Here is a 27984-nt window from a genome sequence, read left to right on the forward strand (position 1 = left end):
TTTAGCTTTATTGGTTTGTGAGTTTTGCAATATAATTTAAAAAATATTTACATTAATATACGTATATAAAGCTATACGTATAGTATTTTTTTAAGTAATTCGTGGTACAAAAATTAAAATTTAAAACCAAATAGACATTCCTAGCATTGCATCAGTAAGCTAGAGCCATCTATAGAAAATTATTCGTAGTTTTTGGATGAACATCTAATTATATGCTTACAGCGCCATCTAGGGAAATGATTTAGATTTCGATCCCAAAATAAACGTACTGTTTCATGATTCGCACAGCTTTCTTGACATAGCGTAATTATGTTGAGAAATAGATGGCACATTGCACTTATGTCGTCAATAATGGCCGCCTGCGTCACATCACTGCGCAATCAAGCACGGAAATAACAGCTGTTCAGTGTTCTACAATATTCGTTCGGGCAACTCAGTAACAGCAAGCAGCAGCTGTATTCGGATAAAGACGCAGCCGTTTTCCTTGAAAATTGCGATTGTTTGGTTATAGAATAGTCGCTTTGTCATTGTTTTTTGTTAAACGGTAAAGATTAATTCTTTAAGTTTGCAAGTAATTATAACGGTGCTAGTGTGATTCATTACATGCGGGAGATATTGATGATGTTTACCAAAATTTGCCCGTTGTTATTGTGACTCGAATGGTAGAAATGCCTCGTGAATACGTGGACGCTGAGGTGAGAAGTGTGTTATGTCAATAGAATCTCAACGCTTAGATAGCAATATTAGTGTTAAAATTGTTATAACTAGGACGAAAAGTTAATAAAATGTCTAGTACGGTGCCGACCAGTTCTGCTCTCAGGGCTTTGGCCTTAGAATATAAAAGCTTACAAGAGGAGCCAGTCGAGGGTTTTAGGGTGAAATTGTTGGGAGAGGACAATTTGTTTGAGTGGGAAGTGGCAATATTTGGACCACCAGATACTTTATATCAAGGAGGCTATTTCAAGGTAAGAATCCACTTTCTTTGTTTTATTTTTAATTAATTTAAACTTGTGTTTCTTGTATAATTACAACTACAGTTTCATTCCTTACAAGTTACACAATGTACCCGTATTATCTTATTAACCTATAAATAGACAAAATAAACATGGTTTTATTATAAAAGTGTTTCAATCTCCAACTTATAGGATCAAGGTTTAAATATGTAGTAACAGACAATGTACGTTAGAATAAATTCTTTAGGTACCTTTTAAGATTAAATTTGTAAAACAATCCATAATTGATTTATGTATAGTTATTTTGTCACTGACTACATTATCACATGTATAAATACTATACATACTAAGTAGGTATAATTTTCGCTGTTTTATAAAGCTATATATACCCAATATGAGGAAATCAATGATTTTGTTTCAAGTCATGAAATAATGTTCATGGGTTTTTTATTTTAGCCAGTCTATTACTACTACTACTCTTTACAAACTGTGTATTGTCTCTTTCCTCCAGATAATCGGAGTTGTTAAATATTCAATTATGTAAAGTTTTATTAACAAAACTTACACAATTCGTGAAGATATTTCGGTAACATACATCTGATTTCTTGTTAAAAAAACTGCTGTCGCTGAAGTAGTGCATATGCTGTTGTGCATAGTAAACCATAGCTGTCTTTTTAAAAACTGATAGAGTTACCTGAGAAATAGATGGGTTATAAGCACAATGAGAAAGAGTCAGAGTCCATGCTTAGAACTTAGTATGATTCCTGTATCTCAAAAACATTGAATTAGATATTAGAAATTCTTCTTTTTGTTTCAGGCATATATGAAGTTCCCACCAGATTATCCATATTCACCACCAACAGTACGGTTTTTAACAAAAGTTTGGCATCCAAATGTGTATGAGGTAAGTTTTAAAATAGGTTTTTTAAATCACTGAATATATTTCATAAGAAACTCCATAGTAATATGTTCTGTGTAGCATTTGAAGTTTTAACTATAAACCATATATACAATTGTTTATAAGACTGATTGTCTTTTATGCTTAGTTTATTGTTTTTGACACTGTTAAAGAATGATTCAGAAGAAATTCAATCTCCTAACCTATCCCCCTTTATATTATAAAATCCTTTATTGCATTCAAATTATTCTTGATTACCTATTCTTGATTATCTTTAAATAGTAAAGTAAGAAACTAAAAACAAACTTTAAGTTATCACTGTATTATTTGGATTTACATTACTTACATTATTCGCATTCACTTTATTATTTACATATTCACAAACAAACTGAAATCATTCTAGAAGAAATTTATGTTAGTTTAAGAATTTGTGGTGCTACTACAACTATCTTTAATCTCAGATTTCTGAATTTGCTTTTCTTAAAGATAAGTCTGGTCAGCCTTTGTAATACCTCTTAACTTTTTGTAATTATTTTTTCATTTATAAGAAATATTTATTTATTCTACATGATAGACTTACATCTGTGGCCATAGGTTAGAATATGATAAGTCATACTGAGAAACAATGTACTTATCATTGTCTGATCTATTATATTATATCTAATATTAGTAGAGTTAGTTTATGTTAATATGTAAGGATGCCCTTACACATGATGATAAACTACATACTTCATACATTTATATTATTATTATTATATATATGAACAAGTTATCTATTGCCATAATCTGTCTACCAATTCAGCCAGTGCTACACTAATGTCACAGTACTTGGCTAGTATAAACAGTAGAAAATGTAGCCCATAAACAAAAGAGATAGTTATATATATTATATAGTTGTATCTTTTGTCTATTGTAAATTTCAAATACTTTTATTATTGCCAATATTTTTTGTTAATACGCAATTATGGTCTGTGTTAAAGAGCGGAATTACATCTTACAAACTATATATGAATTAACCTATACAAAAACAATCATTATATCGTTTTCTTGATGATAGTTTAAATAAATCAGCTTTCAGTATTAAGTATTATGTAATGCTTTTTAATTTATTTACTTAAGATAGCTTTAAAACAAATGTCTACTAATATTATATCTAAAATATTAGTAACTTATAAATGTTATAGCCTTTTTTTTTTGTTTATTGAGGGGAATGCTTTTCCGCACAGAGTGTGGGACTCGCTCTAAAAGCCCTACCCACTAAACCCCTCCCACCAATCAAGTCACTGTTGGGGTAACTTGGGCTCGCGTAAGCATTCTACCAAGAGACCCCGTGACTGGCTGCTGTAGCAACCATCTTCCATTACATTGACATCGCCTGAGAAGTCTTTGCAGTAGGGTTGCAATTTCTTGCACCTAACACGTGATTCGCCACCATGTTCTCGCTTGCACATATAACACAATGTGGTGCTTCGTCACATCTGACAGATTTGTGTCCAGCTTTTCCACACCTATAGCACACATTGCTACGGTCCTCCGTGGATGTACATGACGAACGTGTGTGTCCTAATTCCAAACATTTATAACAGCGCAATGGGGCTACTTTTAAAAGAACTACCTCCACCAAACTCCATCCTATTATGCACTCTCCTTCACGAATTATTTTTGCTATTGCAACTGGGCAATGAACAAGCACACTTCTTATTCTGTATCGCCTTTCAAATGTCTTTACACCTTATTAAATCTGCTGCGCAGTTTGCCTTTTTCGACAGGGCAGCAATTACGTCCTCGGCAGTAACTGCATCGTCAAGGCCTTTAACCCTGAGACACACCATTTTTTCTGGCCTACTAACTCTCGCCATTGTAAGAAGCGCAGCTTTTAATTTACTGGCGAGTAAATCTGCCTTTTCTTTATATGCCTCGCCTTCTATTTCAATAAGACGCCCACCTGCCCGCCTGATGTTTATGTGACTTATGCCTAACTCAGGTAAAGCTACACTCTTCCTTGCTTTCTTAATAACCTCAGCATATGTAACACCATTTTCCTCAGCTTCCTTTTCTAATGTCACTAGTACTGCTGCTGACCGAGGTACAGTGAGCAATGCCCCTCCTTTGGGTGGGATCGCCTCATGTTGCCCTATCTTTTTATTTCCTTTCCTCGAAACAACACTAGCCCAACAACCTGGGCGTGTAGTTCCCTCCGGTGAGGTCTGTAGATCCAACGTCTTTATCGATTGATCAACTACTGTTTGGTCCGACTTCGACTTTAACTGTTTAGGTAAAAGCCTATTTTCTATATTCGCCAATTTTTTCTTCAAAAGTTCCTCAGTTGAATGCATAATTTCGCTTTTCAGATCTTTCCCAAATGATTTTAAAACCTCCGTTAGCCCTTCAGCACCATTATCGGACCGGGCTAGAAGCTCCTTCTTAAGTACCTCTATCTCTTTCTTTGATTCCTCCAAGCGCATCTTTACCCCAGTATACTTCGCTTTTAGGCGAATAACTTCCTCCGATTGATTTTGTAGAGGAAGATCTGTAGCTAATTCTTTGATATCCCTCGCTGCTGCTTTCATTTCCTTTACATACTTTGGTTTTGTGTTTCCCGATTTTAATGCAAGCACGCCAATTCTTTCAGATAGTCGAAAAACCCATTCCTTTATTTCCTCCACCGAAGATTCTTCCTGTACATCTGATTCCTTTTTCGCTTTTAATGCTTCACGTGCCTTACTCAAGCTTACAGTAGAAACTTGGATAGTTTTTTTCCATTGTGTCTCCTCTGTTTCCGTGTCTGAACCTGTCATCTCCCGGATTTCGTCACTCATTTGTAAGTCTTCCATTTTTAATAATTGTGTGGTATAACACAAAGAAAACAACAATAGTTTTCCAACTAATTCACCTTCATTAATAAATGACGGTAGCTAACGCCTACCGACATTTTTAAAACACTCACTAATTAATACGCGTATGTTATAAATTTTATTTTAAAAGATATTTATATATATAACTAGAATCTTATTATTATTAGTTATTAAGGGGAAATATAAATAAAAGGGTTAAATTCATAATCATATTTTAATTATCTCGTAGTACATAACCAGTGTTTATCGCAATAGTGTATATAACAATATGCCTAATCATAATCAACTACAACAACTGTTTGTATTAACCGTATTTTTAAATACACCAGTCATCAGTATATAATGACGTTACATAATAACATTATATGATTCCTCAATATGACATAAATAGACAATATACAAAATAATCAAAAATATCGTACTTTAGATATTACCACTTTGAAAGTCAACCAGTCACTGAACTACGCCACCGTAGCTCCGCTCTTTTATACCCGTTAACAAACAAACAAATATGATTCACAAATGAGGGTAGGACAAAATAAGTTTGTTTAGAATTATTAGTTTTAACCATAGAGTGTAAAATATTAAACAGATAATAATTATGTCTTGCTTAGAATTATTAGTTTTAACCATAGAGTATAAAATATTAAACAGATAATAATTATGTCATTTATCACAATAGGTACATCTAGCATTTATTTTTAAATATAAGTTATAATAAAAACATTTATATATTACGTACTCAACGCAATATTTTCACGCTCACTCGCTCGCAGCGCTCAACCGACAACACGTCTGATCTGGACGAGCGCCCGACGCCGTCTCCAAATGTTATAGCCTAGTGTTTCTGTGTTATATATTATATTTATTAAAGTTCACATCATATATCACTCTACCCACAATATATGTTACAATCTATTAATATCAAACATAAATGTCACAAAAAATATTTTAAAAAGATAATATAAGTATAAAAAAATTACACTTCCAATTTTAGGTTTTACTAGTTATTTTTTGCAAATAATTGCAAGAGGGTTTAGGTACTTAAAATGTTTTTTTTTAATTGATTAGCCCACAACCAAATATATCAAGCTCTGTTTTTTTTTTTTTTTTTTTCTAGATGGAATTTGGAAAATTCTGTCGATTTTGAATCTGTTCTGTTTTGTTTAATTTCGTGTGACGCAACTGATTCGGTTCTGAAGAAACCAACATACTGGAATGCTGTTCACGTAGTCCCCTCCTCAATGGGACACGGGGAAGACATGTGATTATTTTAAGACAAGTACGAGGTCTATGCATGTAACCACTCAGAACCTGTAATGTACATATAACCCTGTGGGATCACGCACACATTCACAGAACTGGTTAAGAATTATTGCGACTAGTAAAAATTAAACAGTCCCACTCGCTATATTGATAGTTGCTAGTCGATTATAATTTAGGCTTGGACGCCCTCGTTTAAATTGTGAACTAGATCAAGGCTCTCACGACATAGACCTTTATATGATATAAAATCAGTTATTTTAGTGTTCATCGCAATTTTTAAATAACTGATTTCAGAATAAGTTTGTAATTAAATATTTTGGAATTCAGGGGGGGTTAATTTTAATAATTTTGGTAGAAATTGTGGTTTTAATACAATAATATATAAGGAGAACAATATAATCAAACTCTTCTTGTTTTGCCCCGCTAAGGGGCTTAACCTTTTTTTTTATAGAACAGGGAGCAAATGAAAGACCTTGTTTTACCTTGGTGGTAACACAAGGTCTGGGCCTCAGATTTCTGAATCTTCATGATCATTTTTCAATCTAATGGGCAAGTTATGATGATCAGCCTCCTGTGCCTTACACATCCTGTCGACTTTTTGGGTCTAACATGTCGGTTTCCTCGCGATACATTCTCCGTTCGAGCGCATGTTAAATGTGCATATAGAAAGAAAGTCCATTAGTGCACAGCCGCGATCGAACCTACTACCTTAAGGGTGACAGTCGCACGCTGAAGCCACTAGCCCAACACTGCTTACTAAAAATACACCACAATAAAAATAAATTGTTGGATTAAGGCTCCACCTTTAAACAAATTCTTTTTTTTAATTCCTCATAAACTAAATTAAAGAAATCGATTTATGCAAAGAACGAAAAGATGACAAATGGATAGAAAAAAATCTTTTATATGTTGAAATATATAACATATATAACATAAAAACCTCATATCATATACATAGAGCCAAGCAATCACATCCCAGTTTGTCTAAAAATACCAATTATACGGTCATGAAAGCATTACATAGTTTATATTAACACGTTAACATAAGTAACTCCTCTCTCCTCTAGCCAAGATGGGGTATAGCTAAAGTGACCATTTTTTCTCAAAACGACACATTGGTTTAATTAAACAATAGTAAATGAAAAAAAAAACACTTTAAAGTTATTTATTTAAAAAAAGTTAGTGAAAGTAAACAAAATATAGGTCCTCAAAATGTTTAGTTATATTCATCAGAAGAACAAATTTTTTATAATGGTGACGATTTCAAATAACAATGAAACTTATGGCACGTTTTTTTTAAATATTCTGCTGCTCAAATTTTCACGCGCTTTCTGAAAACGGGACAATTTTGCGTCCCACAGTTAATTTCTGGGACACCCGGACTCGTAATTGGAAAAGGGGACAGTCCCAAAAACGGGACGTTTGGTTACGTTAGGTATAAGGCGTCCAGAGTGACTGTCCATCGCGTTCGGTATTGGCAGTTATATATTTGCAAATATTGATAACAGACAATGCAAATATGAAAATGAAAATAAAGAGGTATATTGTACTCTAACTAAAACCTTGTTTTTTTTTAATATCTGGAAATCTGGGCCAGTTTGTTGCGCATGTTGCATTGTTTTATAATCGAGGTTAAACATTTAATTAATTTTAATTTATGTTCACGCGGGATTTATCTAATGATCTCGTCTGGATTTCAAAACGCTATTTTACAAATGTAGATTGTCTCTTCTAAAATTTGCAAAAAACTTGGCTATTAAAAAGCATACCGGAATCTTCCCAATTCTTCTTGTCTTCTGAACTGGTAGTAAATTTAGATCTTTTTAATATTGACGTTCATAAGTCTTTGTAGTCTGCATAATAGCGGTAGAATATAACTAAAAATAGAAAGGAGACTGTCAGATTTAAAATTGATTCAAAAATATATGAAATATGTTTATAAATCTTGGTTAATTGTAGGAAAATATTAGATATATGAGATGGAGATAGTCATAGCACGCTACAATATCCATTACAAGATCAATTATTCGATTTATTACCGTATTTATCGGTGATTTTATAAAAAAATTTATGAGCGTAATTTGGCGATTCAGTCTAAGTACGGCTGCACTTTAACGGATTATATAAATGCTAATTTATTGTAAGTTTTTATTGAATTTCGACAAAGAGCCATCAACATTGACCTGATTAAGTGTGCTAGATAGGGAATCACGGCCCGCCCTACTTATTTGATTTTGTCATTGGATAATTTATAAACAATAGAACTACTGGACTTACTGGAAAACACTGCAATGTTTTGATTCCTAAAATTATGCATAATCGTTTTCCAGTGATGAGTAATCATTATAGGTGACGAGACTTTTCTATGAACGTTATTTATTAATGTAATAATAATATAAGCCCTATGATATACAATCATTACAAAAATGGAATATACTTAGATTTAGTAGTGTATTGTATTAACATAACTACGCATTTAAAGAAAATACTTTTTCAACGGATTGAAGTTGTATTATAAATTTATAATTATTTTACTTTTTTTGTTATTTTTTACCGACGTTTCGCGTGCTTTACAGTGTGCGTGGTCACGTTGAATGAAGACAAAGGGGTGTTGAGTGGCAAAAAGTATCACAGGTGTAGAAAAGTTATTATTTCTGTATTTATTTCCCCGGAAACGAAAAATTTCGGTCGGAAATTTTTTAATTAATTATTATTATATATAACTTTAAATATAACCTTTTTAAATAAAATTTGTTATATACAATTTTCTTGTAATCCTAACTTCCCTCAGTACCCTTGATTGGAACTCCTTCGTGTGTAAAAACCTCCTCCAGCTCTTTCCAACTATCAATGACTTCCGTTCTCCATTCCCTGCTACCGCTTATATTTCTTCTATTTCCCTTTTTTGGGGCGCTGACATCTCCTTCTCCTTCTTTTATATAAAACCGTTTACGACGACATCGTCTAGAACAACATACCGGTTATACAGTCCCGTCGTAATTCTATATATTCTTAATGACAACGTTGAAGTCCATCTTTTATTTGTGCTATATAATATGTTTATGAAATTTCAATAATATTTAATTGATAAAACTATCGCCTTAGTCTCTCAATACATCTTGATTGGATCAGATATTTCCTATATTCCTAAGTAGTTACACAAAACACGAATAGCGTCACTTAATCTTGTTTTTCGTGGTAGTTTGAATACCGTTACATTGTAGGCATCCGAGCCAACAGTAATACTAATCGGGTCATCAACCAAGCATGATTCACAGTGACACGATGAAGTCTACGGTCCGTTTTACAAAACGACCCGTTTTTGTAACAGTTTGATTAAATAATTGTTTTTATGTAATATTAGGCAAATTGGCAGAAAGCTCATGTTGTTAAGTGATACCGCCGCCCGTGGACACTCACATTGTCAGAAGGCTCGCAAGTGCGTTGCCGGCCTATCAAGAATTGGTACGCTCGTTTCTTGAAGGACCCGAAGTCGAATTGGTTTGGAAATACTTTAGTGGGCAGCTGGTTTCATATAGCGGTAGTGCGTGGAATGACGAACGTCGAGGTGATACGGATGATATTTTGTATTCTGCCTTAACGTCCGATAATTAAACTCAGCTGTACGTCATCTGAGTTCAGTTAATTAAGTACGAGTTCTTTTGGCAGAATTGAACAGTGTAGACATAATACTTTAATCTTAAGAAATTTCTTTACAAGGGAACCAAACAATCAGCCGGTGGGAGTCTTTCCTCGGAGCTCGTATGCTGTATAAACAAAGAGAAACAGCACGAAAAAAAAACATTTTTAAAAAACAAAAAAAAAATTAAATAAAAATAATAGATATTATTATTTTTATTTTTTTATAGAACCGGGAGCAAACGGGCAGAAGGCTCACCACATGTTAAGTGATACCTTAACCTAAAGTAGAAGTTGATTACGAAAACTGATAGGTGTTACCTACCTACCAATTTTACAATATCTACACGATTTGATGATAATCTGTACTAATATTATTATAGTGATAAGAATACTTTTGTAGATAACTATAATAATATCACAAATCTTCATATCAATAGTACAGAAATCTAAGATTTATCACGCTATCGTTGTTTTATTAATACATATTAATTAGACTTGATTTAATTTAATTAATTTATGAAAGAGATACAATGAAACAATTTTTTATTGTTGCTTCACCCTTATTATTATATAATATTTAGTTTGTGTGTATATGTTCAAATACATATGTTAAATGAATCACTTTGTTTGAAGCTGGTCAACTAGGTTTTATTTTTCGATTATCTTTTTACACACTCCAGGCGTATGCTCTTCGGATGGAGTGCTGGTTTGTGCCCTGAATAAAGGGAGGTACTGGGCGGACTGTTAGGCCTTGACGCGGGCTGCAGCATGCGAGGAGAGAGAGCTTTAAAGAAGGGAGTGAGGGAAAGCATCGTATCGCAGAGCGACACAAAGGTCAACTGATTTACCAACCACGCGATCGACTCGTCACTCTTCAGCCATCCCCACGACATTAGTTCTAGTTTCTTGCCGGTATCTGTAATAAAGATAGGCGCAGTGGGGTTGCGGGGCTGCATTAATAAAACTAACTTGACGTATTTAATAGTTCTTAAATCTAACAGATGCTTAAGTTATTGGACATTATCGGAAACGAGAATGAATAACAATTTATGTGTGGTAGAAACTAAGGGGGTCATTTTGGCTTCAAATGTGCGATAATTGCTTCCTCAGCGGTTCTGATGCCGATAATGAGCGCCGGGCCTAAGTATATATAACTTAAATGTATATGTAACTTAACTTATGTTAGGTTAGTATATAACATATACATAATTCTCTTTTCCCTCAATATATATGTTATAATAAAAATAAATTGTTATTAACACACAGAGAAACGTGTGTAATATCGACGATACTATAAAGACTAGTTTTATGAACAAGGTTTATCGTGAAGTGTGACTCCCTTATGTCAAAATCCTTGTGCTTTATGTACCTATATAAAAATATGTTGCTAAGCTCAAAACTTGAAGACGACTGGACGAATCGAGTAATTCTTTATACTTTGAACTCTGAAGAAGTTTTTGTGAAGTGTAAAATTGGATAAAGTCTGTAAAGAAATCATATTAATGTGAAACGAAGTTTGCAGCAACTTGTTAACTAATATAATTTATTTTAATCAGGTTTAGGTGGCAATTAAAATTTTTTTTCCTTATATTTTGGCGACAGGAAAATCCTTATTTTGAAACTGTTGGATTGTATCAACCATTTATAAGTATTTCTGATGTTGATTCAATTAATGTCAAAATTGTTTATTCATATGGGTAATACAATATGAATATAACCCTCAAAAACAATTAATTGCTTCTAATTTTTCATTAACTGCCAGTTGACAGAAGAGAAGAACTGGCAATAAACTCCACTATTCTTTTTAATCTCCCAAGTGTTTTACGCAATGTTTGTAAGGCGCTACAACCTTTACACCATGTTCCACATGACTTAATAATAATAAATAAATTAAAAACAAAGATTTGTCCTCTATCAGCAGGAGGAATGGTGAAATAGGAGCACGCACTTACATTCTCGTGGGAACAACACGCAAATATTGGTACACGTCCTCCGACAGAGTGAAGACTGAATTCTTCCATTTGTCAATCTACCCCGCTATCTTCTATCATATAAATGAAATAATTTTGAATACTAAATTTCACCAACATCACCTTGATGGCTGGAATCTTCCATAGTCCGTTTCACAAGGCATTTTCTTTTGCGGAGTAGCGAACTGTGGAATTGACTACCGGCGGGGGTCTTCTCTGAGATATACTACCTCCAACAATTCAAAATTCGAACGTACTCCTCCCTTAAAGGCCGGCAACGCACCCACTAAAAATGGGTGTCTATGGGCTGCAATGACTGCCTTTTCCCCTCTATTATATTAAAAAAAACATTTATGTAAAATAAGAGATAGCAAACATATCAGTACTTGTTGTTTTGTGTACAGCTGATATGTTTTATTTATTGAATTAAAACTAAAATGTGATTAGCGCCGAGAACCCGCGCCGTTATTGTTTCTGAACATTTATTACCTGTGCAAGTTTGTTAGCAACGCGGAAGAAATTTTAGCGTATCAAATGAATTTTTTAGACTTCCCGTTTTGCCGGAAACGTTTTCTAGTTATCATCAATATCAAACTCACTGAGATCACTTAAAATACGAATGTTACAATGCCATTTATATTTTCAGTTATATATAATATATAGTAATCATATATAGCATACAGAAAATTAAAAGTATTAATAAATATGATCTAAAACAGTGTTGAATCACGATCGTTATAACTCGTAAAATGCATGCGGAAATATTTTAGTACGTAAGCACAATTCATGTAATATTAAACATTACTTGCGTCGCTTCCGCATTTGCTAAATCTGTAATTAATAAAATTTAATCTCTCTTCGAACCTCTGTCGTTTCTACTGTCTTATGTTTTTGAGTACTATCTAACTAAGTACTACTAACTTACTAAGTTTTTTTTATTGCAGTTATGAGTAACGTCCCTTTTTCCTATTACGAGTACCACTGTCCCCGAAATGAACTGTGGGGCGCAAAATTGTCCCGTTTGTTATTGTTAGTAGACGTAGTCACTTTAGTTATAACTGTTAAAAAGCATCAAAAATTATTTAAAACATTCAAAGAAACTATCCTGTATATACTGAGGGATCAAACACGGCTGTGGGTGGGCATGCTCCACTACGATGTATGCAAAAAAAATTTACGCCATAGGTATTAAACTATTTAATCGCCTTCCTAGAAGTTATAGATCAGTGACGTGCAATTCCTTCAGGGGAAGGTGATTAATTTTTTTTAAACAATTCTAAATAACTTAACTTTCCTATTATCATAAGATTATGTTAATAATATATGTTAATTATTAAATTTTAAGGTTAGTTATTAGGTATACTAATGTACTATATGTACAATTTGAATTTGAATTACTATAGTACAATTTGTTTATTAATGTTTGTATTATATGACATAAAAATTAATATGACATTTGCATGGCTTTTTATATGTATCAGATTGTGCTGATTTTTATAATTCATGTATCGTATCACTATCTTAGCAAATAAACGATTTTATTTCTATTCATCGATAACATTGTGAGGTTTTATAAAGAGCAGGTCGCATCAAACAGGATGTAGTGTTAGTTGAATGACCTCAAGGCAACGATTAAAGACAAAGACTGGTGGTGGACGAAAGATGTCTTCGCCAATAGTGTAGAAGTTTTATAATTGATTGGATCGAAACCTGGTGTTGCATGATAAATAACCAATTTAGTTTTAGTTTATTTATATTCATGTCGTTATCTAAGCTGATTTTCAAATGAGATGGGTGTTACTAATACTAAAAAGATTCGCGGAAGAGGACTCGACTAATGCCCAATCTCAATCCATTTTTGATACAATCTGAGATAGACATCTTAATCCAAATATGGATAAAAGTGAGCCAATAATCAATCGACAGTATGTAATAGCCATCTGTCAATACAAGCTCTCCATGGTAGGTCAGATCGGTGTACATAATATGTGGATAGACCTTTGTATGCAAATGGCGGTTCAACAGTGCCTTAAGATTTTAACCACCAGTTTTTAAAATAATTATATGCTATTTGATATGTTTTAAACATAGATATATATTTTAATATTATTTGTACGGTTTTATTTTCTTTATTTGGTTTCGGGTATTATTGGGTTCGGGCGTTAGGGTCCAAAAGGTACCAATTATTAAAAGGCTAGCAACGCGAGCCCTCTGCAATAGATAGTATAAATGCGTTTAACACATCACGGACATGTTTAAATGTTTGACGACTTCTGGGTGCTTGAACTTCAAAACTTCCTGCCTATAACCAAAGAACATGGTTCCAGCAGAACGGAGCAACGTCACACGCGTCCAATACGTCTCTGCCAATGAAATTTTCTCAAGAAAATTGATCTCCATGAGGCCAATTATTGTCACCTACATTAATTGACCTCCAAGTCCTGATTTAAACCCTATGGAGTTTTTTCTTAAAGGGTTATTCTTAATCTCCCTACGCCAATAAGCCGACTTCTGTGGCGCAATTGAAAGAAATATCCGTCACGAAATGGCAGCAATCACTGAGTCCACCTGCCGATAAGTAACTTTATTATTCGATAAAATTAGTGCCGCGAATTTATTTTTAAGAAATGAATTCCCAAAATGTGTACTTTAATAATGAATTTTTTTGATACACGACATACTTTATTTAAGTTTATTTGGAAAAAAAACATATTGTAGTCTATATTTCTATGAAATTAAATTACAGTACATTTAGCTGTGTACGTGGTTAAAATTTTTACCTACTCCAGTGTAAGCAGAAACAAATATGATTCTTTTGTTTGAATTTATTCCTACTCAAAGAAAAATTTTTGGCAATTTGACGCATTATTCGAGGTTCCCTGAAAGAAGACCTGAAAATTGGCACGTCCCAACCTTGGGGTAATTAACCTGATTGTCATGGCATTGGCCGCTTTGAACCCGTATGCTCTACATTCTCACATCAAAACAATCCCAGGTGACTAACGTGAGGCAGTGAATAGTAAATTTTGGATGTAAATTCAGCGTTGCAGTGGTTGGTAATTAATGCGGTTGTTGTGGGCAAAAAAAGTAAAATTCAGGGTGTCGGTTTTTTGTGACGGTGTGCGCGCGCATCGTGTAAATTTACTATCATAATTTCCTTATCGCGCCAAAATCAGTATAACTTCAAAAACACGATTCTTACATTACGATAATACGATATTGTCGAAAATAATGTTAAATACGATATTAAATACGCCACTGTACAGTCACTGCGAACATTCAGTAAGCGCAACTTCAGTTAACGGGGATCTGTGCAACATACTGGTACCTCGGCCTTCGCCGTCGCACATAGCTCATAGGTGCAAAGAGTTCCGAGTTCTTGAAAAACACATAGGGTGCTCATAGTAGGACAACTTTAATGCACTTCTTGTTTCAAATTTTCCCATCATACCTTGAACCATTGCCGACCACGTCTAATAGGAATATCGGAAAAGTATTTTCTTTCATTTAATATTTATTTAAAGTTGTATTGTGGATTTAATTTTTTCGGTCTTTGGAAAGATATGAGTGGTTGGAAACATGCTGGTCGTGCTCCAGAAGACAATCATGGAGCCTTGACAAAATCAATTGGTTGCTTATCTAATTTTACGTATTCTTATTTTACACACTGTTTTATTGATTTATTTATTACTCTTTAATGTATAATATTCTACGGTTTCGATAATTGTAAATATATGAGGTACATGTATACAAACAATACAATAATAGACATCTATAGTAATTTTATTCTAGGAGTACATTGTCTTCGCATGTAATTATTTAACTAATATATACAAATATTGTAAATTCTATTTTAAAAGAGTAACTGTGGAGTTTCTTGCCCATTCTTCTCCACACGAAAATACATTTTAGAAGATGCAACTAGAATCATCTTTATATTTTATTTAACGTTCAAAAGTGCCATTTTAGGTGGTCTAATTGGAATAAATGATTTGACTAGTAATTGATGTACAGTATATATCGTTGGCAGCTGCTTCATCAATTTTTGTTTAAGAGTCGACATCTGTATGTATTTATCGTATGTAAATACGATATATCATCGTAACCAAGACACTAACACTAACTAGATGCGACCGAAACGCGTTTCTTTATTGATATGAAATGTTTTCATGTTGATCATACATACTTAAATAAGACGGTGTCTCAAGTACTGTATAGTCACAAATATTGCCCAATTTGAGACTTCAAATGTTGAATTTTAAGTGAAGAGAAATAAGGTTTTGTATGCCAAAACATGTCTCAAACTTGGCAAGTCTGATGTCTGGATGTACTTTCCCTTTACGATATCTTCTCATATTGGTACGACATTTTATGTCCTGTATCTAATAGTAGTATTTATTTATTTCAGATCCTCATGTACTTTTAGTTTATTTGGTTGGTATTTGATAGGAAACTAAACAAAATGAATCCTATAGTGGGCTACGGAGAGTCTATTTTATTATGGTCATTTGAAAGAGGGCTTTCTGTATCACAAGACTACTTATACAATTTATCACGTGTTTCACATGTTAGGGATATTGCTTTGCCCTCATTCTTAGCTATATGTGTCACACGATCTAACTTGGTATTCGGACACGTAAAAATGATAGCTAAATGAGTTTGCCGTGTTTCATCGGACGTCGAGGCAGAATACGAAATTTCACCCGTATCACCTTTACGTCCGTCGATCGACATCTTAGCGTTTTTTAAGCAGTTTTTGAAGCATTCCCGAAACAATTCCACTTAGGGTCCTTTAAGAGCGTACTAATTCTCCAAAGAATGGCAGAAGCCAGTGTGCGTATGCATCATCAGATCAGCCCACTGCCCGTTTCCCCCTGCTTTATATAATGAAATCAGTAAGCTATGTATACTACTATTGTTTCACAATCGAAATTAGCCCGTTTTATTGCGTGTTTATTTCTGGTTGAATATAAATGTAAACACGACGTGGTCGATAAGCGATTTATTACATTGCGATAGAGTAGATTTTCATTACAATTTAAATGTTACAGTTGCAGATATTAATATGTTAGATATATCGGCAATTGCAAATGGTACCATATCCAAACTCCAAAATTAACTAGGTATTCATTAAAAACTGTTTTAAACGCTATGGTAGTATGACGCCTCATAGCATAGCATTAGAGAATAGAATATATATGTATGTATGATATCACTGAAATACATATAATGAACCGGTTTAAAGATCTTAAGCTATTTAAAGAAAACACTTTTTTACAGGATTGAAACTTATAATTATTTAACTTTTTTTTGACATTTCGCGTGCTTTACAGCGTGCGTGGTCACGGTGACTGAAGACATAAGGTGTTGAATGTCAAAAAGTATCACAGCTGTAGAAAAAGTTATATTATCTGTATTTATTTCCCCCGAGTTGATATCGGCTTAAAGATAAAGGGTTTTTGCAGAATTTTCTCACTGTGTATTCCATTTTTGCGGATTGTTTGTTTTGAGATTTTAATGTCGATATCATTGGATCCCAGGGGTTTGATCATTTTAGGCCGTCCTCTCTATTAAAATCGGGTTTTTATTTACTTCAATGGTTTTGCTTGTCAAAATAAAAACATTACCAACTTAATTTGGTAAATTAACTTAATTTAACTTAACTTAAATTTCATTTCACAATACTTTTTATTCGTTTATACTACAAAACACTTGTATGCATATTGCATACATCTGATAAGTAAACAGTCGTATCCTATTAATCTAAATTTGTTATGATTTTGACACAAGTGAACTTATCGATAATATTTACGTCTTCAATTTACCGAACTAGCACACCAATGCATCGCGTTTTTGACCGTCGTCCGGTATGATTTTTTTTTTGTAGAACAGGGGGCAAACGGCTTTTCTTGAACCCTAAGTCGAATTGGTTCGGAAATACTTCAGTGGGCAGCTGGTTCCACAAAGTGGTGTTGCGCGACAAAAACTGCCAAGAAAAACGCGCAGTTGTGGAACGGTGGACGTCGAGGTGATACGGGTGGAATTTCGTATTATGAATGAATTAGCGATGTTGTATCGACTAATTTTATATCAATTTGTTTGAATGCTAAAGTAGACATTTTAGGTAATTATATTTTCCTTGTGCTATAGAAAAATCCATAACGTTTTTCTATGTAAGACGATTCTAGAACTCTACCAGAGTACTTAAGGAAATTTGAAAAACAAAGTTTTTCATATAATGTTGAAAATTTAATTAGCCGGTGAATAAGACAGACGACTGAGACAACTATACTTTATATTTAGGTAAAGTTTGTGAGGTAGGAGGTTATCTCGAGGTCGAACTTGAACTAATTGAAAGTCCGGCAACGCAATCGCGAGTCATGACATCACTTAACATCAGGTAAGCTTTTGTCCTTTGTTTTGTTTTTTTTAAACTTCTATGTATTAAAGGAAAGTGTGGTATATTTATTTGATATTTTTTACGGTTTTCAAAAGCAGATTATAATAGGATACAGTAAATAAAATTCAGATTTAAATATTGTCGGTAAGGAAGCGGTTAATCTTACGCCAAGCATAATTTTAGCCGAGGGCATCGCACCGATCACGGCCCATGCCATTATGCGCTATCACCGTGGTGTTATTTTTGTTAATCATCTCAATTTTCGAGCACATTCCCGAACTATAACAAAATTTAAGGCCCTATCCCAGCACGAATTCCTGTGTCAGTGTATCTCGGGGTGGACTGCGGTGCGCAATGGAGCACTGTGGCGCTCCGGCCTTTTTTAAATTAGTTATGTAAAACATTAAATTAATGTAATTTTTTATTTTAGTTTCTGAAATGGATTACTTGGCTATCGATAAAATATATCGTGTACATTTCAAAATCATGTTGTATTAATAATAATTATATAAATTTTCGTCATAAAATGAATTTAAAGTCAAATTCCATTTGGTCATTGAGAGTTTGAAAATGACAGTGTTCTGTTTCTGCATACATTTGTATTTTTCGACCTTACTTCCAAATTATTAAATAAAAATAGCCTTTTTGTATTGTATTGTGTCAGAAAACTCGCAAGTGCGTCGCCAGCCTTTTTATAATTTTTATTGTTACGCTCTCTTCTTGAAGGACCCTTAATCGAATTGGTTCAGAAATACTTGAGTGGGCAGCTGGTTCCACATAGTAGTGGTGCACAAAAACTGCCTTAAATTACTTAAGTTGTGGAACGACGGGCGTCGAGGTAATACGGATGGTATATTGTAAGCCTTGACGTCCGATGATACTCAGCTGCAGTAAATTTTGAACAACCTTTCTGAACTTTATTTGAGTACTACATTATATTACATTAAATCCAAGTCGTTATGTTTTGCATTAGTCCTGCCATCGTGTCCAGGGACTTTAAACAAAAAATACAATCACTGCTACTGTGTTAGAAGTGTTACGCGTCGGAAAATCGCCCCGACTACATCGGTAATATCTTTATTAACAATATTCATGGGCGAGCCGGGGCACTAGTACTCGTTCTGCGTTCTATATTATGCCATTAATAGTAGAGTCATGTCATACACGATGCACTAATTGTGTAATTGTTAGTTGGAAAACTGAATGGCTGTATTAATTGTATGAACCTATAAATATTGCCTAATGAAACAAGCTATTTCGTTGTTCATTAAAAAGCCCGTACAGAAATGTTTAGTTAGGTCAAACAACGCTTGCTTACCGGTTATATGTACCGTTAATATCTTTCGATTAACATAAGTCACTTGGTTTTTTAATAGGAAGCCAGATTTTATGAATATTCTTCTGTGACATAGATAAATAATACTCATCAATCAATATGATTTCTTTACCTTAGTGTTGACCATTCGAAAGGAACACTGAGCTGATTGCTTTTTGGTTTCGGGTTCGTAGCAATATATAGCTTTCAGCACCGGCGTCCATGCGTCGGGTTGTCTCTCTCCCTAAAATATGGCGAGGGTGCCGATGGCTGGCCATGCGTCATACTAGTGATCGGGTGCTGCTTGCGGTGACTGGTCGAACTTGAATTCGTGTATGCGGTGATATTAGTTGTTTATACTACGTATTTGCGTGTTGTTCTCACGAATATGTAAGTGCGTATTCCTATTTCACCATGCCTCCTGCTGATAGTGGACAAATCTTTGCTTTGCGACACCAGTCCATGCGAATGTGTTTCTGGTCGTCGGTTAAAGTATGGGGAATCCATCTGGTACAAAGCTTCCCGACGCCTTAATTTTCGTGTAGTATGTTTTGAACTTCACTCATACCACGACTTGCCCGTATCTGCTGATACAGTCTCTTATCTTCCTCTAGCATGCGTCGCACAGCACTGATGTTATCTTCAGTAGTCGCTGTTAAAGCACGTCCCTCACGCAGATCATCATTGTGCTACTTAAATTAAAAAAAAAACCTAACGTACTGTGGGTAATTTACGTCTTGCATGTACAGTTTTTTAAAGGGCTCGAAACACATGCGCCACCTTATTACTTGGTGGACATACACGTCATAAATAACTATAGAAAAAAATTGTAGTTGATAGAAAGTTATTCGGCAAATTTACCTTTATGTCTAACAAACTCTATAAAAATAGGAAAAAATCTGATTAACGAGAACTAGAAACAATGACACAAGTGAACCAAATTTAAAAAATTACATAAAAGTATATTTTCTTATACATTGTAGGAACAATTTAATATAGAATTTTATTGTGATACAATCTGTATTGGTTTTTTAGACGAGATCTGCTGATACAAAAACCAAATGATTCTTAACCTTCGACCTACTTTATTGATCTTTTTCGAACAATTGGGTTTGGTCGTATTCTGCATTTCAGGGTGAAGTTTAAAAGCAATAAAACGTCAGGGCCATAAGTCATACTGAACGCTATAGATATAAAGGCCGACAACGCAAGTGCATTGCAACTGCAAGTGCAAGCCTTCTGGCATGCATCTGCATAAAAAAGGTTGTTATTGTTTTCTAAGTTCGGAAAATATTTGTATGCAGAAACACCGGGAGAAACACTCATTAGACCAAACATGCAGTTACACATTACACACACATTCATCCCCATGCACCCACACACTCATGCCCTCACGCTGTGTAAACAGTTTAAAAAAATGTAATTGAAAAACTAGTTAGTATATTTTTATTTTTAAACTTTGGTACAGAAACAGAAAACAGATTGACTAAATACATACATACAATTATAACACACTAAACAACATTTCAAAACCTGAGGTCCAATTACATCTGACCACAACATTTTAGTGGCATCTTCAGTGCTGGTTTACCAAATATTAACCATTACATGCAGTAGGTATACAATATACATATTGCTACAAGCTAGGGTAACAATATATAAAACTTAATGACAAAAAAATTCAGGTTGCAAGTCTTCACCGCGAATAGCCTTTTGAAATTTTTAAAAATACTATAGTGAAAAATATCAACTTAACGTTAAATACGTTTAAGTTTATCTTGGAAGAGCTGCAATTACACATAATAAATAATGTAGTTTTTTATTTAATCTAAGTCTTTTTATTAATAAAAACAATCGTCAATGATTTTGTATTAACACTAGAATAATTTATTGCCAAGGTTTATTACCTATGTTTTTTTCTATAATATAATTCTAATTAATTATTCATTCAATGTTAAAGTACACAGTATATTCATACCCAATATTTACCGTTCTATGTCGTTTTTAAATAGAAGTTGGTATTCTACTATATATATATTATACGCACTATTATATATATATATATATATCGAGGTAAACTCACTACCCGATTTATTATTGAGAAAAATTAATTAATATTGTTTTCATTATAAACAGTATTTTATTGAGGTCGAGTTATAATGTTAGTTTTTAATCGCAGCAACTCGGAGGTCTTTTGGCTACCAAGCTAAGCCTATTGGAAGGATCGTTTGAAACTTTTATAAATGCTATAAAAAATAGTCAGTTAAACAATGTTATAACTAAAAATTAAATAAGTAAGTGGTGCTGCAACCTCCAGGTGTGGGACATAGATTTCTGTATCAGTTTCATTTTTCAATGTAATAAATAGGCAAGTAGGTGATCAGCCTCCTGTGCCTTACATACGCTGTCGACTTTTTCGGTTTAAGACATGTCGGTTTCGTGTGCACATAGAATTAAAGTCCATTGGTGACAGCCGGGGGTCGAACCTACGACCTCAGCCTACTTTAAGTTTAGTATTAAGTCTGACTTTAATATTTCAATACCAATGCATTTTTGACATATGAGTAAGCGCTACGTTTCGATCTAAATAATAATGTTAATTCAAGAAGTATATTATGTCACTTAAAATTTCATACTAAATATATAAAATATATTTAGTAGATTCTAAATTATTAAATTACGTAATTCAACACGAATCAGAGAAGCACTTATTACAAATTATAAGATTGTCTAGATTGCAAATGATTTGATTATACAATATTTATCTATCAATTACAGCCATTTGTCTGATTATCTGTTTGTATATGTCGATTTAATTAGAAATATATTCTCAAACTCATATATACGTACACTGATGAACGTCAACAGAAAATATATTTAATTGATTCTAAATTTACATATACTACAAGTTCGCGAGAAATCTCCGCCAGTCATTTTTGAGTCATACAAATTGAATTATTTGAACTGGAGCAAATCAATCCCAAGGATTATAGGATCGTTTAAATAATAACTGTGAAATTTATAAAAAGCTTTATTGATTAATTTACGTTTAGTGACAGATTTGAATTTATTCAGTGATAATTCTCAATTTTCGCTTGGGACCTAGTACCTAGAAGTAAACGAAGTATTCGATTCTATTCATAAATAGGTAGTAAAATAAACAATTGGTTTCAAAAATGGTTTTACGATTGAATGCTACATTATCTAGAGATATAACTCAAGATATATATATATATATATATATATTCCACATTGTATACATATATGTAGCTGTGATACACAATGTTCGCCATTTCCTGATCAATGAACTATCGGATTTTCTTTACTGAATATGCTGCAGAGCTCGGCTTACTCGAAAGAGTCTCTATGTGTGGGCCCCACTGGAGTTTACGCCTAGGAATACAGTTTGTCAACAAAGTTGATTTTTACTGTCCTTGACTTTCAGTTTACCAATTGTTAACTTAAAGTTAAGTATTATTATTATTATTATATTATTATTAGGTGTGTATTTGTATTTTTGTATATAATATTTATTTTCTTTAGTTAAAAGACTACATTACATTAAGATTTTATGAATCCAGTAGTATCCAGCAATAAATAAAATGTGAACTTCTCCTTGGTCAATATTGAAATCACAAGTTTACAGCAAACAAGAATGAACCTTGGTTTAAGAACATGTCAAACAACTCGACGGGGCCTTTTTTCTAAAGCATTCAATATCTCTTTCAACGTTGATTTATTTACCTAACCTTATATATCAAGACTATTGACGTGACAACGTCATATAATTCGATGGAGCCAGGTGCACGCACGAAAAAACACGAATCATGCAGCGTTACCTGGCGGCGCGTCGTTACCTCTGATGCGTTCCATTTAAAGCTTGAAGTGCAAGCGTATTTATGCGTACAAATAAATGTAACTTTCAATTCAGTTGTAATTTCCATTTACCTCCTTCTATATCCATACAAATTATCTAGCAAACAAATAAAATTAAAATTTTGTTTTGAAAAATGCAACCATTCTATCAGTATTTTCTTATGACGTTGTCACGTTCAACTATCGTCAGTAAACTGACTTTACAGACAACCGATTTTTTATTAGTGGTTAAACTTTAGATACCCTTTAAAATCCTGTAGTTTTATTCAAACGGCTGCCTGTTGTGATCCAAAATAATATATAGATATATACTGTTATATGTATGTTCCAAAATACTATATATACACTGTTAAAAATTTTTTTATTATACATTCGCACGAACGGTGAAGGCATCGTGAGGAAACCAGCTTGTCTTAAACCAAAAAGGCGACGTCGTGTGTCAGGCACAGTAGGCTGATCATCTACTTGCCTAATAGAATTAATTAGATAAAGAAATCTGAGGCCCAGGCCTAAAGATTTTAGCGGTAAAAAAGTTATTTCTTTAAGTTATTATAGACTTGACAAATTTCATACAAATACCACGTTATATGGTGACGAATATACGAAATCTCGTTACAGGAGGATTACTTTACTTTTATGATACAGGCTTAAAACTGTAACAAAACGGGTATATATTATATAGTATGCTCACATAACATTAAATGTTTCAGAATGGCGACCTCTGTATATCAATTCTTCATCCACCAGTCGACGACCCACAATCTGGCGAGTTGCCCTGCGAGCGTTGGAACCCCACACAGTCTGTGCGAACAGTTCTCCTCTCGGTTATATCACTCCTCAACGAGCCAAATACCTTTAGCCCAGCTAATGTTGACGCTAGTGTGATGTATCGCCGTTGGCGTGACTCGAAAGGGAAAGATAAGGAGTATGAGAACATTATAAGGTGGGTATAGCATTTGGATTTTCTAAAAGCCTAAAGGTTTTCCAGAAGTTGATATTGCCCATAGAGACTCTCAATCTCATGAATGATCGGAAATTCCATTGGAGATTCCAAAAGAAGTCGAAATTGCTGAACGAATCCCTTGTAAAACCCCAGTTGGATGCTCGGAAGATGATCACCTGGTGATACCGCCCATGAACACTCTCAACGTCAGAGGGCGAGAGCGTTGCTGGCTAAAATCAATTTAATTATAATTTTCTATTTCCGTGTCTGCAGTTTTCGGAAATGTCTAGAAGCATTAAGCCTTGTGCTGTAAAGAGATCTAAAATATATAATTCAAATGTTCTCTTCCTTGCCGTTTCATATGTATCTTAAATACTTAATATTATAGTTTAAATATAATAATAGTTTAAGCTATTTCAAAGTACGAAAAATTCTACGAATTGATGCCAATTCATAATTTCAAAGAGCAGTGTTGGCCTAGCTCCAGCGTGCGACTCTCATTCCTGAGGTCGTAGGTTCGAACCCCGGCTCTGCATCAATGGACTTCATATGTGCGCATTTAACATTTGCTCGAACGGTGAAGGAATTCCATAGTGAGGAAACCGACATCTCTTAGACCCAAAAAGTCGACGACGTGTGTCAGCACTGGCGGCTGATTACCTACTTGCCTATTAGATTTAAAAATTGATCGAAATCTGAGGCCGAGACCTAAAGAGGTTGTAGTGCTACTGATTTATTTTTTTCATAACTCAGCAGATGTATCAGCCAATTTCACTATTACATAAAATACATGTTATATTGCAGAAAACAAGCGCAAGTCGCGCGCATGGACGCGGAAAAGGAAGGAATAGTAGTGCCACTTACGTTAGAAGATTATTGTATTAAGACTCGAGTCAAGGCGACGACACAAGAGCCGCAGGTATGCTTCCTATGTCTTGGTGTGATTTGAGGCCTTAATATGGAATGCCGGAAGCTTATTCGGCCTCGAATTGCACGAATGATTAAAGTATCGCGGATTTTTTATGTTGTTTGTGGTGACAGCTTTATGCTCATAATGTATTTAATAGATAGATGCACAGATGTTTTATATTTATTTATTTAAAGAGAAAAGCCCTTACATTTCAGAGTTATATTATATACAATTAGGTTGTATATGGAAGGATGTAATTTTTTTGTACTTCAAACAGATTTCGTAGAATAAAAAGAAACGATTTTTTGAATTTGGAATCGGTTTTCGATATTTAAAATCTATTAATTGACTGTTCTTTGAAACCATAGAATATGTCAAAGGTGTGGTAGATTTTGTATTTAAATGTAGATTATATTGTTTTGAGCCTACTTCACTGTTGGTCATGAAAAAATTAAAGCAGTTGTTTACCTTTTTCTGAAATCCATTAAAATGTACAGTTAATTTCTTCCATACAAATTAGCTATAATCATAAATCTTGTAGAGTATCCAGATTTTTTTTTGACATTTAGATAATTCTAAAGAGAATTTAATTGAAAGTATCTTCGTCTAATAAAGATGTACTATTGCGCAGTTGGTGGAATTCATATCGTCACATGATTTAAATAATCCTCACGGTAATTAATTTGTGCGTCATTTCAGTTGATTAATTTTTAATAAGACACGGTAACCAACAAAGTAATATTTATTTACGCGGGATTAAAACACAAGACCGTGAGTCAGGCATAGAAGACTGATCACTCAATTGCTCTTAAAAAAATATCATAAATAAATACATAAATCTGTGGCCGAATGAATGGGGCGTCATTGTTTTAATGTTGCATACATAATACGTTTTCTTTTTCAGTTGGACATGACAGACTTTTATGATGACGATTATGATCTTGATTCCGATTCGGAAGAGGAAATCGAAGGTGGTGAAGATGGAGACGACAGTGGCAACGGAGAGTCGTGAGGCTTACGCTCTGACAGGACAGCTCTGACGTCTGACAGATCAATGTCAATTACCAGATTGACAGCTGTCCCAGCTTCTCGCGTCACAACGAATGCGATCTCCGGCGACGCGTACGGACGATATCAATAAATAATATATTACATGACATGCAATTATTTTAATAGCATGTATGTTTGTTTATCTAGGTCATACAGGTTTTTAGTTGTCAAACTATTCTACTCTTTGACGTATTGTCATACTGACAATTGACAGTACAGTAGACACGGTTTTGAATATGGACGTAAATCTTATGATATAGCTTTATTGCTTTAAAAAATATGAATTTCTTTGATGATTTCTATAAAAACTTATACTAACTAAACTTGAATTATACAAAAAAGTATGCAAATTTTGTTGTCAACCGAAGATAACAATCTAACTATTACTAAAATTTTCATAAAACAGTCTTATCTTATTACACTGTTTTAACTTGAACTGGGGGCTAGTCAAGATGCCTTATCAGTAGTGTATGAAAATGACAGTCAGTGTCCACAAATTTTCATACACTATTGTTAAGACATCTTGACTAAGCCTACGGATCTGTCATTGCATCAGAGCATTTGACAGAAAGATACTATTAATTACTTAAGTATTTAATATGATATTCAGTATAAAATATAAAAATTATTTTTCTATCAAATATGTACAGTCCGTACCGTTCGCTTAATGTATAGATAATTTAATACTAAGTAAATGATATATTAAAAAAGCCCCAGCCGGGCAATTGCTAGACAATTTTGTAATTATTTTTAATGCTAAACATTTTCTGTGATTAATTATTAATTGCCTATTTTAGATGCCTTTAGTTATTTTATTTTTCAATTGCCATCATTTTTCAATTTTACATCACATTTTTGTTGTTTGTGTTAAAATGAAATTATTTTCTGTGTTTTAAATGTGCTATTGAAACTCATTATAGGTGGCAACACTGTTTTAGTAAAATATACAATATCTTTCGTTTTATAAAAATTGCTTTAAAGTGTGCATTATTATTTTATATAACACTTGAAAACTTTAATATATCAATGACTTATTAAAAGTGCAACGGTGTTGCCCTCTTAAGGGGTGAAATCGTTTTATCCTTATTTGGGCTTACTATTAATATGCTCAAATCAGAACTGTAAAATAAATTATAAATATAGTACATTCTTAAGATATATTCAAAGCATATATTATAGTGATACGTAAATAAACGAAATTATATAAGTTATGTATAGTTTGCATTAAGAAAACAGCTATTGTCATCATTGTGAATTTATAGGGCGTACAAAAAAAATATTTTGCAAAAACCTTTACCTAATCAAATTTCATAGTGTTTTCTAATAAATAAAAAAGTGATGTGACTTGCTTATGTTTTCTATAGGATTTAGTAAAGTAGCTGTGAAAAGTAGGAATAAAAGTTATTAAACAAACAGTTAATTACAATTTCACTGTTACAACTTAAAGTACAAGTTTCATTATCACTTTACAAACTGTATTTTATGGTTATAATGGGACATTGAATCTCTGGGGCCCGTATTTTAAGATGAATATTAAAATTCTTATGAATTGTGACTTCTATTCTTCTTAGAAAGTAACAGCTTCCATGTGGAATTATGGACCCATAATGATGTGTAACAAAAATTATTCTGATAATGTGTCCAACAATGTTTTGTTTAGTTAAGGTTTAAATAGTAGAAATGTTCACAATGAAAATGTCAATAACTTAATAATTAGGTTTATTCAGTAATAAAGAGCATGTGTTTTGAAGCTATTAGTTTTTTATTGTCCTGCTTTTAAAGTTTATACTGTTATTTTAAACCATACTTTGAAGGCAATGAAGTGAGTAGTGCTTTATGAAAATTGCTTTTAACTGTACATAACATAAATACATGTTTTCTGGGGGATCATTAATAGTGTATTTAG

At 33.4% G+C, this 27984-nt stretch overlaps 1 protein-coding gene across 1 annotated transcript; it reads left to right on the forward strand.

Moving 5' to 3' along the window:
• Positions 1–348: 348 nt before the first annotated feature.
• On the forward strand, positions 349–27828 carry LOC110991504 (ubiquitin-conjugating enzyme E2 R2). The gene is made up of 5 exons (XM_022256872.2): positions 349–965; positions 1771–1857; positions 23886–24118; positions 24923–25037; positions 25933–27828. The coding sequence occupies exons 1-5, from the start codon at positions 786–788 to the stop codon at positions 26038–26040; spliced, it is 723 nt and encodes a 240-aa protein (XP_022112564.1). The 5' UTR covers positions 349–785; the 3' UTR covers positions 26041–27828.
• The last annotated feature ends 156 nt before the right edge of the window (positions 27829–27984 follow it).

This window comes from Pieris rapae, chromosome 3 (assembly GCF_905147795.1).
Source record: "Pieris rapae chromosome 3, ilPieRapa1.1, whole genome shotgun sequence".
NCBI classification, from domain to species: Eukaryota; Metazoa; Arthropoda; class Insecta; order Lepidoptera; family Pieridae; genus Pieris; species Pieris rapae.

Coding starts and splice junctions, on each gene's coding strand:
- LOC110991504 (XM_022256872.2), top strand. CDS start 786: ATGTCTAGTACGGTGCCGACCAGTTCTGCTCTCAGGGCTTTGGCCTTA. Junction 966..1,770: donor ATCAAGGAGGCTATTTCAAG/GTAAGAATCCAC, acceptor TTTTTGTTTCAG/GCATATATGAAGTTCCCACC. Junction 24,119..24,922: donor GAGTATGAGAACATTATAAG/GTGGGTATAGCA, acceptor GTTATATTGCAG/AAAACAAGCGCAAGTCGCGC.